Genomic DNA, 18,601 nt, shown 5'->3' on the forward strand with positions numbered 1-18,601 from the left:
TTATTCAGCACTCAGCATATTTTTGATTGTGCTGTGACCCCTCCTTATCATTCAAATCATAAATCCTATTGAATGATAACGGCTTATAACTCCAAGAGGCAGTTTTATAATCCAGGCCATAGCCAATTTACAGCTTGCATTTAATAACAGAAATATGCCTGGGGTAACAATTTAAGTCAGGATGAAATATAAACAGTTGTAGTTTTCTGATACTGTCCTGCTATGCTCATAGCATGCTGTGATAAGGCGCTTAGTTTGATGAATTCCTATTAATTTTGGAGCTTTATTCTGATACATGTTGAAAATGTGTTTCCTTGAATAGTGTTCTACAGGATCTTTGTGAAGTAGGAAAGAAGCATAAGGGTTTTTATTTTATCACTGAAAGTACTGTGACCTCAGTATTCTATCTACTGCACTAGAAATCCATCTTTTTAGATTTGTGTTAAGCTGGTTAGGTGGAAGCTATCATAATAGGGAGTGAATAACTCATGCTTGGTGTTGTATGGCTAATGAGAGACTCATTTTATGTGTTTATTGAAACACTCTTGGATGTTTAGTGCTGTATTTCATTTTATATGTTAGGTGTCTTTTCTATTGTTCACCACTGAATAGTTACGTTTGTATTTCAGTTGTGACTGGTAACATTTAGAATAAGTGTAAAATGAGTGTAATTCCTTCTGTGTGCCAGAATTTAATACAATTTGGTATATTGTCTTCTACCTGAAACAAAATGTAGTTGAACATTGCCTGGCAGGACCAAGCTGAAAAGATTGTTGCTACAGAAGGGTTATTTGAAGCTACATAGAAGATGAAACTGTTAAATTGGAGGAGTGAATCCTGTTTAACAGAAGTTGGAGTTATTGATTCCTAAGTTTTTTTTTTTTGTTCATCTTTTGGATTTTTATGCTTATGTTCTAGGTGTGAAAGCTAGCTTAAAAAGAACTTACTCTACTATCACTCAGGATCACCTAGAAGTGAGCAACATGCCACAGTGGAAACCATTACTATATGCTGTAGCGTTTCTTCACACGACTGTTCAGGTTTCAAATCTTATTTCATATTCTTCTGTCATGAAGCCATGTTCATTTGTGAATGCATCTGTTACTGAATGAACAATATATTTAGATGTAAAGTTTGTGTTAGCAAATCAATACAAACATTGTGGTCCAAATGGCAGCCTGAAGCGTACTTGACTTTGAGTCATCTTCTTAGTGGGAATTTAGACTGTGTGAATATCATACAATGCCTTAAGAGCCACACACTGCTAGCTGCATCTGTAAATGATTAGGTAAGAAGCAGTTTTTGCTTCCTGCCCATGCAGGACGATGCAGGAACTTCAGTGTTATGAATGTGACCAGACAGAAAAAGAACCATAAAAAATTACCGTGGCCAATGTGGTTTGGACCTTTCCTAAAACAGTACCTTCATTTCTGAAATTCAAAAATGACAGTTCTAGACTCACAGATGGACCACTTTAAAAAGGGGAATTCTTTTCCTTGTGAAAATGTTTATATTTCTCTTCTTTGTTTGTCTCTACTTGTGATGATAAATGAAGAAAAATATTTAACTACTAGGTAATGAATCAAGCATTTGGACTCATGTGTGTTATGTGAAGAATCATTTTTTAAAGTTAGTGGAATGCAGCCCCAGCATATTTTATGTGTTCTTTTACACTCAACATATTCTCCAAAATTACAATCAGCCTTTTATCTCTAACTCTACCTATCTTGCAGGAAAGAAGAAAGTTTGGTCCACTGGGCTGGAACATCCCTTATGAGTTTAATCAGGCAGACTTCACAGCCAGTGTGCAATTTGTTCAGAATCATTTGGATGACATGGACATTAAGCGCGGAGTGAACTGGAGCTGTGTTCGCTATATGCTTGGAGAAGTACAGTATGGAGGCCGTGTAACTGATGACCTCGACAAAGCTCTGCTGAATACGTTTGCGAGAGTGTGGTTTGGAGAGCATATGTTTAGCGACAAATTTTGTTTCTACAAAGATTACGTGATTCCAAGAGGGAAAACAGTTGATGACTATCTCCAGTACATAGAGCAATTGCCAGTGATTGATACACCTGAGGTAAAACGTTTTGAAGTATTAAAGAGAGTTTTTGTCAGAGAAATTACTTTGTGGAGCCGGGAATGTATAGGCAGTATTAACAGGCAGACCAGTGTGAGTGCAATTGTAGTCGGTGTCTGCTATAGGTCTGCTAATTAGGAAGACAAAATAGGTAAAGCCTTCTTCAAGCACTCAGAAAAAAACCTCGCATTCATGTGCTCTGATCCGCCTGAGCAAGATAGTGAGTTCAACACAGGACTGTGAGTATGATGGACTGAAGCGTCTTTCATACGATGGAAAGGCTGAGAGAGCTGGGCCCTTTAGCCTGGAGAAGAGAAGGCTCATGGGGGATCTTATCAATACATTTAAATACCTATTGAAAGGTGTAAAGAAGATGGAGTCAGACTCTTTTCAATAGTGTTGCTTTCAAATAGTGTTATTGTGCTCTTTGTATCTGTTGTAGTTTCCATGGAAAATAAATAGATTTTACTTTCAGAGTGACCTACATACAAGATCCAGTGTGTGTATACTGCAGTGGTCACATTAGTTGCAGAACTGGGACATCCTGCTCTCTCTAACATAGCTACATGTGTTGCAGTTAGCTAAAATTGAAATGGAAATGAATGTTATGAGTTTCTGTCTCATTGCTATTGAGTTGATAAATGTCTTTATGGGTAAGTTCTATTAAAATTAAATAGGCAGGATTGAATAGAAAAAACTGATTTTCTATTACTGATAATGTGCTAGAAAGGAGGCTGAGAACAATCCATGCTCATAAAACAAACTTGAAAAGGTTTGAGTCTTTGAAGGTAGTGATAGCAGATGCAAGGGCATCTGTGCTGACAGAGAGGCACCTTTTACCATTGACTTTTATGTAAATTGGAGCAAGTCCAAGAATGCAAACATCTTTTTCTCCTATAGCTGTCACAGGTTAGGAGGAACATGACTACAATCTACAGTCATTCCAAAATCTGTCAAAATTGCTCATGGAAACTTTTAACCTCTTAAGTTACTGGTCTTCTGTTCCACAAAGGATATTGTGCTAGTCAAAGCACAATAAAAAAGCACTGTATCTTTTATTACCTCTCTTTTCTATTTTTGGTTGAAAAAGAAAGATTGAATAAGTCTGATTACAGCATCTTTGCTCTTTAGATGAAATTTCAACCTCTGATCAGCATAAACACTGACTTCTGAAGAAGGCTATTGAACTCAGAAATCCCTTTGAAAATGATTTTGATTTCAGAGGGGTGTAGAGTATTAGCAATTGGGTTTGAGGTTTTATCAGGCTAAATAAAAATCAACCAATTGAAATGCAGAATCTAGCATCCCTTTTAAAATCAAAATTCCAAGTTTTGAATCACAGAAAATGAGAAATTCTATTTCTTGATTAATTTACAGGACACTGCTCCACCCGTTGGTTTGCTACTCTGATTTCTCAACACCTAGGACCAGAGGGTTTTTTGCTTTTAACACCCCTGTCTTTGTCAATATTATGCCAATTATGAAATTAGCCCTTGGATTAGCACTGCAGCAATTTACATTCACTATAGCAGTGTTGTGTTTCTAACTTGGGCTATAGCATTGCCATATAATCTGCTGGAACAAAACCAACCAAACAAAGCCTTATTCTGCAAGAGCAGAAGCAGAAAAGCACGTATCTTCAACTGTGTATCATTGCATGCTGATAAAAAATGAGAGAAATAAAGTGTATTGATATTTTTGATTTTTGTGTCTCTAAATATACAGATTGAGGTACCGCTGTCTGTAAAATGTGTTAAATCCTGCCAGGAAAATAATTATATGCTATTTTTGATCCCACTTTCTCTCTTAGGCAGTTATAGGTCTGCACTGTGTTCTTTGTGCTGCTGTAAGGGTCAGTTCCACAGCTGGTGTAAATCAGTGCAGCTTTGCTAGCTTTGACACTGTTGCAGCCGCTTCTATCCCTGTCCTCTGAGTTTCTAGATTTCTAAATATAAAAATACTGCACAGGGCCCTTTTTCCTCCGTACTCAGAGTGTGTAAATATTTATCAGTAGGAATGTCTTTTTAGAAAATGCTAGTTCTAATATTATGTATAAAAACACAAAACACGAGAACCATGTTGCTTGGCTTCGGTGCTTGGTTTAGGAGCAAGCTTCCTCATTGCTGGATCAGTGGCTCAGTTTGTTAGAGGTAATTAATAGCTATAATTCAGTGAGGGCTTGTGAAATAAGTCACAATCCAATTCCTCCTGGAGAAAAGCTGCAATCAACCTGACAATTACAGACTTACTGATATTTCAGCAGAGGTTTCTGAGAAAGCCATTATCATTCAAACAAAGGGCAGCTTTGCAGTAATTCTGTGCTAGCTCTATCTTAAATAAAATTATTCAATTTCAAAAGGAGTAGAAGTAAAGAATAGGAGAGTTGAACCAAAAATAGCTCAAAACATAAAATGTCCTAAATATTATCACCAGTCATAAAATCTCTAAGTCCTTAAACTGCGAGCTGTTTTCTATTCTCTGAGCTCCATGCTTTGTAAGCCTAAGAGAACGAGTGAAACAAAATGCATCAGAAATGGCACTTGGTCTGATTGATAGGGGCATCTACTTGACGTGGTACAAAAGTAATAGATCTACTGAGGGGAAAAGGTAGTGGTGAAGGGTCAGCGTTTGCACATGGCACATTCCCAGCAAGCTCTAGTCTGATCCAGTGAAAAGGAATCAGTTTGTGCACAGCATGATCTAAACCCTGGTATATGGTGATAACCAGATAATTCAAAACCACTCTCATCATCTGAATGAAAATGCTGTTGTAGATTTAACCTATGTTAATGTTTCTGTATAATTTGTGCTTGCTTCTTGGCCAGTTAAATGGATGTACTTCCATTGGTTCTCTATTATTTTATAGGGCTGTGGATTTTCTTCCTTGTTCATCAGTATCAGTGGGATCTTTCACTGATAAAATTTAGAAGAAAAAATGCATTTTTCCCCTATTTTTTTTCCCTTTTACTTTAAGGTATTTGGTCTGCACCCCAATGCAGATATAACTTACCAAACCAACCTTGCAAATGAGACACTGAATACAATAGTGAGCATCCAGCCCAAAGACAGCGGCAGTGGAGGAGGGGAGACCCGAGAAGCAGTGGTGCAGCGCCTTGCTGATGAGATGCTGGGGAAGTTACCTCCAGATTACAACCCCCATGAGGTATATGCTCTTTTGATGCAGCTGTTTGATGTTTTGTGTATGTGTTTTATTGTGCTTCTTTCTTACATTTAAATGTCAAGCATTTTAAAAAGCTCTTAAATTTATTCATAGCATTCTAGAAGATTGTTTGGGTTGATCATCTAAATTATTCTTACATCAGATACTTATATTGCAAATAGCACAGTCTGCTGAATGAGCCACCTTGACACAGAACAGCTATCAGAAAGTCCTCTCCCCCCTCAGTAGATTAGAGGAAGATACCAGTGCTTTTACATAGGGCATGTCCAATGGTTTTGGGACCTTGGCAGTATTTGCACTATTCTATTCTACAATTCATGTTACATTTAATATGTCTTCTATAAATAGCTGTAATCATTCAGCTTAGAACTTCTCTTTTCCTCCCCCTCCTGGCAAACTATTTGAATTCCCAACTTTTCTTTTTTATTTAGCATCTTTCCCCATAGAGTTATTTTTCTAGCCGTTCATGCTTGTATATCCCTTTTCTCTCACATGCCTATTGAGCAATTCCCAGTGGGAGTATATTCATCATTTATTTATGGAACTTGTTTCAGGACGAAGTCAGCTTTCTAGTTTTCCCGTTGTTGTTTAGTAGCACGTAAGAAAATAAATAACTATGATAAATAGCAAATAAAATCAGACAAGTGCATAATTATTAGCAACTATTGATTTAATAATTTTAATAATTAGCACCTTGGATCTATGCCTATAGTCTACACCGTGGATTGTTCTCCATCCTTTTCCCTTTTCCTTCACATCAGATTTAAGCGGATTCACTGAACTAATGTCAAGTTTTATTTAGTTCCTTAGAATTTTGTTCTCAGTTTGGAATAGCAATTGAATGTTGGATACGTGCGTAGCTTACATAGTTTTGCCATATTTGTAATATGGATATTAAGCTATTTTTTACAAGGTATTTCCTGAATCCTCCAAATAGTGATTTCTTTTTTCCTTTGCTCCTCTTGAAGAATTTGTAATTCTTTAGAAGTTATAGAATGTATAATTTGTTTTATATTCTGATCAGAGGATATTCTTGCCTTCATATTCTATGCTTAGGAAATTTGTGCAGAGTGTTTTAATATTGTAAAATGCACCATGCTTGTTTCATCCAAAATTAACTTATCAGTTGTTTGAACAAATGACTATTTTTGTCTCGCATTTATTCTGTTTAATTGTGGTCTCGTTCACTCTCATTAAACCCTTGGTATCATTCACTCAGGTTGTCCATACAAAATGTGCATAGAATTGGCCTTCCCTTTTCTGTCACGTCCTCACAGATCTTAGCTTCGCAATCAAGCAGCGATGGGGTCATGGATGGTAGTGAAAGACAAAAAGCCTGGAGGCTTTTTTTTTTTTTAAGTTCCGTTCTTCACTCTTAACTTGTCTCTCTTTTGGTACCCTGTCTGGGTACAATGCATACTTTCCTGTGTGCATGTATTAAAAAATAACCACTAATTATTTTCAGTGCCATTTCATCATCCAATAATAAGAAAAGCTATTATCTTTTTTTTCATGACCTGCCAGGTGTACAAGATTTTATTTTCTCATAAGCAATCGTCTCTATAATGATTATCACAATTAGATAGTTCTTTGCTTCTGTATTCCTTCTCTGACATCTCTAATCTTCAATTCGCTTGAGAGATTTTCTCTTGATTCAAGTAATGAGATTCACATTGTATCAGATGAGCCAATATTATTTATTAATACTCTTAAATTATATCCCCCAAACCTTTCTCACATTTCTTCTAACAAGCATAGTCAGAAGATGTCCAGTTGGATCTGCTTTTTCCCTCTGTCTTTCTTGTAAAGGTATTCTGAGCTCAGGGGGCAATTTTGTTTCATTATCTTATTAATAAATGTAGATACTACCTCTTCCTGGTGATTTCTAGTTTTCTCAGACTGTGCACATCTTGATATGTGAATTGCACTTCTCTTTGATTAATCACATCACTGTATTTGCACACTGTTTCTTCACATTGCTGATGGATGACACAGAACTTTTCCACCATCCAAAAATAATAGTTTCTCTATCATGGTGCTGATGTCTTTGCTCTAAGTATCTACATAATATTTCTGGTCATTAGCTTCAAATTTATTTTGACAGTAACGTGTTCTTCTATACGTCTCTTTGGTTGTGTCAGCAGCACTGCAGCTTTAGATTCTGCCTCTTCAGTGTTATGAATTTTGTAATACTTCTTTTGCAGTTGCTGGTTCTTCAAAATTTCCTTTTTTTTCTTAACTAAAATATTTACCTTTTTTGTCATTCTTTGTATCTTAAAACTAGTTTCGGTCTTCAATAATGCTTTCTTTGTCAGAAGGGAATTTGCCTTTTCTCCCACTAGTCCCCAGTATGCACTGTATATGGTGCTGGAGTGTGGCCATTTTTAAAGATCGAACGTTCTCATCTGAATTTAAGTTCTGTTATTCTGGAACTTCATAGAAAGGGTGGAGAGGACAGGAGTAAGCTGTAAATAAAGCTGCATTTGTAAGTGTCAGCTTGCATGAACTGATAAAAAGAGAAAACATAGAATCAAAGAATCAATCCTAGAATCATAGAATGGCCTGGGTTGAAAAGGAGCACAATGATCATCTAATTTCAACCCCCTGCTGTGTGCAGGGTCACCAACCACCCGACCAGGCTGCCCAGAGCCACATCCAGCCTGGCCTTGAATGCCTCCAGGGGTTGGGCATCCACAACCTCCTTGGGCAACCTACTAAATCAGTTTAACAATCCTGAAACAAATAAAAATTATCTACTAAATGCTAAGAGACTGAGGGAATGTGTCAAAAAGAGTTCTTATGCACGCCTCATTGGATAAAAGCAGCAATGGAAAAACATTCAGTAGTCCTAACAGTGCCATTTGGTTTCTTTTAGCAGAATATTGAGTTCCAGATAGGCCATTATGTGGTAATCTTCAAAAATCTTGTTATAGATATACAGTCAATGCAGAAAAGAAGTGAGGAAATGAAAGAATTAGGAAACAAATGAAAATAAGTAAAAGCAATTTCTCTTCAGAGAAAGTGGTAGGTGCCTCTGCAATCTTTGTCCAGTTCTTGTGACTCCAGTAAGAAAGAGTAGAGTTCATCTGTTTGGAGTGAAAGCCCCAATGCTGTAGGTTGGTGATGGATGGTAGTGAAACCAATTGTCTGCTGACACTGAGAGCTCTGGATGTACCTTCTCTTGATACAGTGTGAAATACAGGCTGCCACACAAAGGCTTTCATTTCCCAAGTATTAGCCTTTGATGTGCATGGCATTTGCAGTTTCTTTTGTTATGTTCTTGTAGTGATTCCTCTCCGCAGTCATACTACTGACCAAATGTCAGCTCAAAAGCCTATAAACAAGTCACTTTTGCGTGCTTTATCAGACTCCAATATGACCCACGTGAAGCTAAAGCAAAATAAACCTTCCACCTGACCTGAAACTGTCTTCAGTTTTGTCATTCCAAAGGCAGAGGCAGGATAAAGCTTCTGCTTTCGTAACCATTTCTGCATCTGGATTTTGCTTCTTAGAGAGATCAGTGGTAAAATTATTAGGTCTGATCAATCCATGCAAATGAAGATGGATGCAAGAGTAAATGTCAGCCTGTCACACGCAGAAATTTATAAGGAAAGCATTTTCTTGTAGCTTTGAAAAGCAGCTTACTAGGGAATAGACATGGAGACATTCCAGAGATACTGCCCTTCATTGGCTTTTAACCCCGTAATAATGTTTTCTTCCTTAAATGTTTTCATAGTCATCATTTCACCTTATCCTCCTCTGAAGCTAAGACTACATTAGGAACTACTGTATGGCAGTTGGAGTTCATCTGAGGACCCCAGCCTGCATTAAGTGTTTTACTGGGGAGTTTGCAATGGTCTAACTCATCTGGGTTTGTAGGCTGTGCACATACCAGTGGCTGAACTACATCAGACTCACTGAAGCATACCTTTCGGGTTGGTTTAATTTGAAGGCAATCCAGTTTGTATGCCTGGGATCTACTTATCAGTGCAGTATTTTGGCTAAAATGACAACAACAAACAAATACAGAACATTCCTCATCTGAACTAAGGTGCCTTTGATTTAGTTACCAGCCCTATCAAATACAGTGGTCATCTGACACAGTATGCAGTGGCAAAGGAGTTGGTAACCTGAGGTCAGATACGAAATGTGCATAGAGGAGGCTCATACAGTAGAAATATACACTGCAAAATCTTACAGGGAGAACTATTAAGATTATGATTTTATTTCCTTCTTTCTTTATATCACCTCATTTTATGTTAGCTGACAGCTGATTTCATGTTGAAGAAATGTAAGTGGGCTTTATGGAATTAGTACATTAATCTCAGAAAGGCTATTTTAGTTAGTGAGTTTTGTCTTGAAGTTTTTTTTCTGACAGTCAGGATCCATCTCTTTATGTCATAATAAATACAGCACTGGCAGTAACTCATCTGATTGCTTGATAAGAATCCTAATACAAAATAGTCAATCATACCTCCAAGCTGGTGTTTAAAACTAATCTTACCAGCAAGGTTTCCAAGAAAAGCACTATCTTACACCTAGTAAATCTCAGTGCAGATCAGGACTGATTTGTACACAGCAGGGTCATCAGTATGTCATTATTTCAGTTTTTATATCTAGTTATGCTTAGTGCTCCAGGCCAAGTGCTGTGAATTTATCTAGGATGGATTAAAAAAATGTTGCATTATTGGGTCATTCCATTTTTCAAAACATTGCAGGTATTTTTAGGTTCATAAAAAAATCAGATGTTTTTGGTTATTTTTTCCCCTGAGAATTCATTAGTTAAACTGTGCTGTTATCAATGCAGTAATATATTAGAATGTTTATTTTATCTTTTCTTCGTAATTTCTTGAATTACAGCATTTTGGAAAATAACACCTTTAACAAGGTGTTTCATACAGTTTTCCTTCAGACAGGAAAAGTTTCTATTCTAAATTATGCCCCAAAGGAACACACACTTTGCAGGCTAGAAAAAAAAAGTTTATTTCTTATTTAAGCACAGAATACATAAGATGTACTCTGTATAATCCCGCTCTTATTAGTGTTATGCAGTAGAGATCTTCTAAATATTTCAGGAAAAAAAAAATCAAACTTTTTTGTGTGTGTGATAAATTTGGCTGTGAAACTGTCAGGAAGCAGCTTTCCCTGAATTTTGTCTGAAAAATATTGGTAAAGCTAGTTATAGAAACTATCCTCCCAAAAGTTTATTGTCTCTAGTCTAGTCTCATGATAGCTGATTTTAGGAAATTTTACAGGAAGAAATACATTAACTCAGTCACTAAAATGAACTGTCAGAATGCAAAGCATTAGTATAATTGGCTGGCACCTACTTCTTGGACATTTTGTCTGACAAACTCATGGGACTTTGTGATTAAAATATAATGAATAGCCTTCCTGATAACCGCCTCTCAAGGAGAATAGCAGACAAAGTTAAAAATGTATTTTCTGCGGCTTAAGGTTGAAACTTGGAGAATGGAAACTGTCAAAGCATTTACTCATTTATACTAGCAGTTATAACTACTCAACTACTGCATTATATTTATCCTGCAGAGATTTGCTACTTGGTATAATAATAAGGTACGCTCCAATAGTGTTTCCTATGAGTATTTCACTTAGATATATGACTGTATCTGGGAAAATACAAAGCAAAATCCAGAGGACTTATGACCAAATTTTGTGATTTCTATTTGGCTGCAGTAGAATTCCAATTATATTCTGTTCTTTCAAAGTAATAAACTTTCTTTCTTCGTCATCTTTTGTTAGTAAGCTCAAAATGAGCTCAGGAAGTCCAGACAGCAGGCCAATGCCTTTCTGAAAGATGAGTTACAACAGGGGGAAAACACTTGAGAGTCTTACAGTCAAGAATTCTCTAAAATACATTATACTATATGAGCTGTAGAAGACATGATTTAGAATCATTGAATCATAGAATCATTTGAGTTGGAAAGGACCTTTACAGCGGCCCTGCAATGAGGAGAGACACCTACAGCTAGGTCAGAGTGCTCAGAGCCTGGACCTGATTTTGAATGTCTTCAAAGATGAGCCTTCCACCATCTCTCTAGCAGGCTGTGCCAGTACTTCACCACCTTTCTTGTAAAAAAATTCTTCCTTATGTCCAATCTAAATCTCCCCTCTTTTAGTTTGAGACCATTTCCCTTTATCCTATCACAAGACCCTGCTGAAGAGTCTGTCCCCTTCTTTCCTGTTGCTCCCCTTTAGATGCTGAAAGTCTGCAATCTGGTCTCTCTGAAGCCTTCCCAGGCTGAACAGCCCCAGCTCTCTCAGCCTGTCCTCATTGTGGAGATTTTCTGGCTTTTGCTACTTTTTCTGCAATGTCTTTAGGTAACATTGACAATTCAATTTTGAGAATGTTCTCTGAACACTGTGTGATACCATTATCCTTGAAAATTAAGAAGGCCAGAAGCTTCTACCTACAAAATGGTGTACATGCTGCACTCATTTTTATATTGTTCTGTTTTTATATATCACTCTGTAGCATTATTTCAACCCAGCAGGGCAAATAGAGCTGAGGAAGTTCACCTATAGCACAATCTGGAAATACGAAATTATCAGTAAACACCCCTTTGTGATTTTCTTTTTTAAAGATCTAAGATCTAAGAGTCTGTGGCCTAGCAAGGACTAAAGGAACTGCTGTGTTCCTTCCAAAAGAGGGAACTTTCTCTCATTAGACTGGTGGAGCGTCTCCTTTTGGTAAGCTGATGAGTCAGGTTGTGCTAAATCTCACTGCTGGTACATGCCTTGCCTGGCCATCTGTTACATAAAGAATTAATTTTTCTTGAATTATGGGATACAGTTGAAAAAAAAACCCAATCTTTTGCTTTCAAAAGTTACTGCATGGGAAACAGGAGATTAAATCTTACAGAGTTTCACTATTCCTGTTTAGGTGAAAGCCCAGCTTCAAAAGATGGGAGCGATTCAACCCATGAATATATTTCTCCGTCAAGAAATTGACCGCATGCAGCATGTTTTATCCAGTGTTCGAGCCACACTGACTGATCTCAAGTTGGCTATAGATGGTAAGTTGCAATGTTAAGAATGATACTAATTAAGCTGTAATTTTTTTTAATTGCTAAAGGCTGTTCATGCTATTTTACTAAATAAATATTTTTCCTTTTTTTCTCTCCCTTTCTCCCTGTTTTCTCCCACTTCTCACTTTTTCTTTCTCTCTCCACCAACCACTTTCTCTTTTTCTATCTCTTTGGTATAGTATAGCCTGTATAGATTCCTGTTTGCATCTCTAAGGCTATTCCATCTTAATTTATTCTGTCTGCACATGCTCCAGTATTGCAGTTCGATGTGTTCTGCAGTATTACTGTGCTTCCATGATTGTCTTTGGAATCTCTACAGAGCTCAGAGGAGTTGAATCGTGTGATCAGGGTGTATGCCAGAATCATGTATGAAATTAAGCTGAGACTGATGATGATACTGAAGAAGGTACAGGCATTGCTGCTAAGTAATTGAGAGACAGAGTGGTCAGGCCAAATGACAAAGATTCTAATCTAAGATGGGATTTGTAATTTTCATGAAACTGGCCAAACCAAATAGAATGTCTCTAAATGGAATCTGAAGTGAGTAGGAGTGCCAGTCAAAAGAGAATGACAGGGTTCTGCTTTTGGCCATCAAAGGAGGAGGCAACAGTGCTCTGTCTCTCAGAGACAGGAGGATTTGGCTGAAAGTCAGCAATGCTGAATGCATTTAATATAACTCTAGTGTGCTGATGACTAGAAGCAGATGGAGAATTTGATCAGGAGTGAGGGAAAAGAAGGAAGGATGATATCACTGTCTGCTTTTTGATTTCACTTCCTATTTTGCTGCTTTGTAAGAGTTGAAATATCCAGGAAATATCCTATAATGTTGTTTGAATGTTGCAAGTATTAACAGTAAATCAAAATGACGCTGGATGGGTTCAGTTCCAGTGGTTAAGATCTCACCCAATTCTCCTGTTCTCCAGCAAAGAGGTAGGAAATACCTGAGAGAGAGCAAGCTGTGCCTGCAGGGAGAAGGTCAGAGTGCCTCAAATGAATCCCTTCTGGTACAGATGGCAGTGCACTGATCTGTCTTGTTTTACCTTCCAGTACAGCTAATTAGTTTCCATATCCTGTAATAATCTATGCAGAGACCAAGCTAGAAGTACCAGTTGTCTTCTATTTCAAAATTGAGCTCAAGATTCCCATGTATATGTGCATAGAGTCCCTTTTCAAGTAAATTAAAATAATGGTTTCTATCCAAGAAATAATTAATCTTTCTTTGATCAAGATCAGTTTCAAAATGTACAGTATTATGCAGACAAGTGGATGAGTAACATAATTTCTTTGCACTTAGTATTCAGTTGCACAGTGGGCACAGTCCTCTACCAGGTGGTTAATCAAGTTAATGCTGTAACTTTTGTGCAATCCTCTAAAACGTTATAATTTCTCAGGGAAAGGCAAGTAAAATATAGTGAGAAATTGCTCTGAAAACAAAATGGGATGTATAGTTAACAATACCGATTAATGGCTTCTGGCAGATTCATGATGCATCAGGTGCATGCCGTGGTGTGTTAATTAGAGGATGGAAAGAAAATGTAGACTCTCTGTCTTGCTTCAGCAAAGGGGAAAAACGCTCTCTCATGTAATAGATCTCCCAAAACTAGTCAACCGGAGCATCAAATCATCTCCTGTGCTCTTCTTTCTCTACACTGATTAGCTTGCTCAAATAAAATGTGTGCATTTTGACATCTGCCTTTGTCATGCATCTGGCCCTGGCATCATGAACCTGCTAAGACCCCAGCAGCTGCTTATAGCAGGTCTAAATTTTCAAATAAATATTGTGTTTCAGATTATAGTTTCACTCTTCATTTGTAAAAAGAGGTCTGACTATTTATTCCTGCAGGTTGGATGTGAATAGACAGACTTTGTCATTTTCTTGTTGCTCACTGTGTTTTATTTGGGGAAATACAACCCCCCTCAGTGAGAGCCTGTGTGCAGCTGAACATGAGAGATGCTGAAGGAATTAGTAGAGCTAGCTTTGTTCCTCTGACTGGAGGGCAGATTAACAGTGTTCAGCTTTTGGGAGCGGTGAGGATGCTCAGCATGTGTCCAACATGTTTGTTGGCAACCATGCACAAGCCTGCATCATCACCAGTGAACTTTGTTGCCTGGAGGGCTACTTTTTTTGGATCAGATTGTAATAATTAGATTGGAGCTGCACTTTGTACTCTCAGTTATGTCCCAACCAATAGTTCTGTTTTAATTACTTATTGATTGCCCAGAATTTATTTCACAGTTGGTGTAATACAGAGTTTCACATAAATCAGAAAACAGCAGTGATGATTGTCCTCTCAAGTGACCTAAATTGAGACTCTGCTGCAAATAGGGACAACTGTTTAGAGACAAGGAAACAGAGCTGTTTTCTCATCTTTTCATCTGGGGAGTAGTGTGACATGGGGATTGAACCGAAACTCCAGATCCTAATGGGATATGAAGAGCAGATCTTAAGCCCCTGGCAGAGTGACAGTATTCTCTGCAGAGCAGTATAGAAGCTATAGAGTTGCTGTGTACGTGCCTTGCCTTCTTTTTGTGGAAGGGTATGTACCCCTGGCATGGCACACTAACTCTGTAGCTGTTTACTAGCGACTGGGCACTTTCAGCCACCTCTGCCACTGAAGACAGTGTCCTTAAATAATAAAAGTGAACAGTAGTAGCCTAGACAGTTATTCTTAGTCCCTGTTGCAGTTGGAGTACAGGCAAATTTCGAGTAACCAATCTGTGAGATTGGAGTGGAGGGAGGTCTGCATGTACCTCCACGCACTGAAAGTAGCACTGGTAAGTGCCCTGATGGCACATATATGTGTCTTCTATTATTGAAGAAAGTGAGCAGAGAGATTCTCTGAGAGTTAGCCTTAGTCCTTCTTGAGTGGGTGAAGATGCCCATCATGTGTCCAACATGTTTGTTGGCAACCATGCCCAAGCCTGCGTACTACCAACAAACTTTGCTGCCTTTTGATCACATTTGATGATATTCTCCAAAATGATCATACTGTAATAATTACATTGGAGCTGCACTTTGTACTCTCAATTATGTCCCAAGCAATTGTTCTGGTTTTGACTATTGATTGCCAGGAAGTGGGAAGAGAGATTCTGTGGCAGTCATCTCTAATTCCTCTTGAGTGACTTCCAGTGGAGCATGCTAGTAGTAGTAGTGGAAATTGATACTGAATCCTTTGCAGTGGAAATAAAAGCAGCTTTTTAGTATGTTTTATTCACTGCATTTTTACCTGCTCAGTAGTCTGTTTAAAAACCTGTAGTGTGAAAGAAACAAATGCTTACCTCATTTATTTACAAGTATATCCAGATCTTGCTTTGATCAAAAATCTGCATCCACTTGGCATTTGTTTTCAGTAGTGTATTCAAACTAAACCTTTACAACTGCCTACCTCATGAAGAGTTGGAGCCAGGTACAAAACTTTAGATTTGTTGTACTTCCGTGTCATATGTATGTGTATGTGTATATGTCATTTGGTCACAGAACTCCCACTATTATTTTTGCAAAGCTTGCAGAGTTAGATAGATAAGTCCTTTTCATGTTAACCACTTATCTGAGAACACAGAAAACCCTCTAAAAGCTTTTACTATTAATATGTAAAGATTTGTTTTCATGACTTGCTGGCCTGGGATTTTTATTCCATTCATTTTACTTGGTACAAAAGACAAGCATTGTACAAATAGCTATGGGAGTCATAAGCCATAGGGTCAACATAGAAAAGAAAGCAAGGGGAACCAATAGAAGTAGTAACTTCAGAAGTCACCGTAGCATCTGCCATGTAGATGTTCTATCAGCATTAAGCAAACTATCCACTGCGACTACACTAAGGCACTCACCATGTTACAAAGCTAGCTTAAATTCATGAATGTAATGCACACAATGCATTGCCTACGCACCAGGCTTGATTTGAGTCGTTAATTTACTACCTTATTAAAAACTAATTACCTGCTTGTAGCTCCTCACTTTCCTTATACTTCGTTGATAGCCAGTGTGTTTGCCTTAGGTATTTCCTGACTGTCATTCATATGAGAATGTGTTGAAACACCAAAGGCTTCATGTGGACATAAGGTAACACATAGTCCTGCATATATAGTAGGAATCTCTTAGAGTTCCTAGATTCCATACACAAACTTTTGTTAAGCCCCTGAAAGAATGAGGTAGATTCACTATTTTTAAAACTCAGAATACTGTGATTTTGGTAGTACTGTTTTTATCATGATGCTGTAAGTAATTTCTGTTCCTTGTACCTTACAATGGGAATGTAACTGAACTCCAAAAGAGCTAGGCAATAATCTATTCTGCTCTATATGGTGAAAAACAGAAGCTTGGGAAACAAGTCTTGCTGGAGTGCACAGGAAAGACAGCCTCCAATGAAAATAAAGAGTTTCTTCTTCCCACTGGCTGCAAAGACGAGAAGAGATGAAAATGGATCGATTCCATTTAGATTAACAATGGTTTAAAACTGCTAAGACATAGAATTTTAGTTTGGCTTGTTGGCCTTAGCCATAGACTTTTGGACTGAACGATCTCAGGCTCTTACTTTACTGATCCTTACAGTGTGTGTGTAAGGCTTGTTGGGATCTGTGTGTTCCACTTTGGGATGAGGATTTTATCTGAAGATAATTAAGAGCGCTCAGTGAAGATATTCATGGAATACAATACTGGGAAATTCATTTGAGGAATGGGAGAGATGAGTCTAATGTGTCCTAAGTTGTTACTTTTGGCTTAGCATCTCTCATCCATTATTTAGTTCTCATTCACAGTGCCTCTTGTCTTCTGCAAAGTGTGGCATATTATTTCTAGACCTCTCAATAACTGTAATGCAATGTTTAGTTTATTGATTTAAAATATTTATTTTCAGTCTTTTAGTGGACGTAGGCAAGTGGTACTGGAGTAAGTTTTCAGAACAGTTTGCAAGGCTAGGCTGTATGAGGCTACTTTGAAATTTTCTTCCTACTGACTGAAGGAATTTGCTGTTGCAGAAAACTGTATTTCTCTCTCTCTCTCTCTCTCTCAAAAAAAAAAAAAAAAAAAGAGCATGCAACTTAAGTTTCTTATTTCATCTTTCCTGAGTTGAAGAATTAAATCAGAGGATTCTCTACCGGAAAAGGCAGGTATGAAACAAACAAAAAGCAGAACAAGAAAAAGGTTGGGTGTGGCTGGAGAGAATAATAGTCTAAAAGTAAAAAATGGAGAGTGTGTTATACATTGCAGGTCTTGCCTGCCTAATTTACTCTTCCTATTCTGGGAACCAGAAGCAAAAGGAAGTACTGAACTGTTGAGTGGCTCAGGAGAAAAGCAGCACAGTGTAGTTAAATGAGCTTTGAGAGCTTCCTGAGAAGCATCTCCAAATGCTGAAGTTCCCTAGTGCTACAAGGGAAGAAACAGGGAAATAGGAAAGATTGTCTGAAGCAGAGAAATTGATTTCTTTCAGCATAGCAGTAGTGATCAGTCTGCTCACAGGAACGTACTACAACTTACAAAGAAAAGATCAGATTTTAAGTATAGGAAAAAATATATACAGATTTTTTCATTTATTTATTTATTTATTTTTAAAATCTGTTACTCTGTATGTAGTATCTCTGGGTAGAATGATAAATAATGCATTCTTTGGGGAAAGCACCAGCAAGTTAGCTGGTGCCATAAGGCAGAAACAGAAGAAGGCTTATAAGGTTATGAGCAAATTGGGATTTTTCTCCTCAACACATTCAACAGAGGGAGTTGCAGCTTGGTGACACAGACAAGGAGTGAGTGTCTGGTCCATCCAGAATGATCTGACATTAACAAAACCAGCAGCTTGGGACATAGGCTTCAGTGGGGATTAAAGGCTGAAAAGACCAACTTGCTGTAGTTGTTACAGTGATAGCCAAGAACAGATTGATGCTCTCGCTGAGCTCTCTCCTCTGTGTACTGTTAAGACTGGCTGTACAGGACAGAGCTCTGCCCAGATTCATTGTCTAGGAACTATTGTTCTCGAGGGATGGTCTCCAACCCTATTATAATTGTGACAGCCACTGGCAAATTGTACTTGATGGAAAAGCTAACTCCTTCTCATCTCATTTATATCATATATAATTACTCTAGTTTTCTTGATTCACATCCTGTGCCTGTGAAAAGAATCAGTCTGTGAACTGAGGGTTATTTTGGTTCATGCTGGAGTTTAAGATCTTTCATTTCTAACTTTATCCAGCCATTTGTATGGGAAATTCATAGTTTCTAATCCAGATAGAGATTTTCCTAAATGTAAAATTGAAAACGTAGACCCAAACTTTACAAATCCCACCATTTTCAGATA

At 37.7% G+C, this 18,601-nt stretch overlaps 1 protein-coding gene across 1 annotated transcript in view; it reads left to right on the forward strand.

The window, feature by feature from the left end:
- LOC306945115 (dynein axonemal heavy chain 5-like) overlaps nt 1-18,601 on the forward strand; it is a gene marked incomplete at both ends in the record, with an annotated part of 145,964 nt that overhangs the window by 116,446 nt on the left and 10,917 nt on the right. Inside the window, 4 exons of the mRNA XM_079533823.1 lie at nt 919-1,040; nt 1,734-2,081; nt 5,056-5,244; nt 12,167-12,299. Of these exons, the coding sequence (XP_079389949.1) occupies nt 919-1,040; nt 1,734-2,081; nt 5,056-5,244; nt 12,167-12,299 (792 nt within the window). The remainder of the gene's footprint in view (nt 1-918; nt 1,041-1,733; nt 2,082-5,055; nt 5,245-12,166; nt 12,300-18,601) is intronic.

This window comes from Tetrao urogallus (assembly GCF_951394365.1).
Source record: "Tetrao urogallus genome assembly, chromosome: 3".
Taxonomy (NCBI): domain Eukaryota; kingdom Metazoa; phylum Chordata; class Aves; order Galliformes; family Phasianidae; genus Tetrao; species Tetrao urogallus.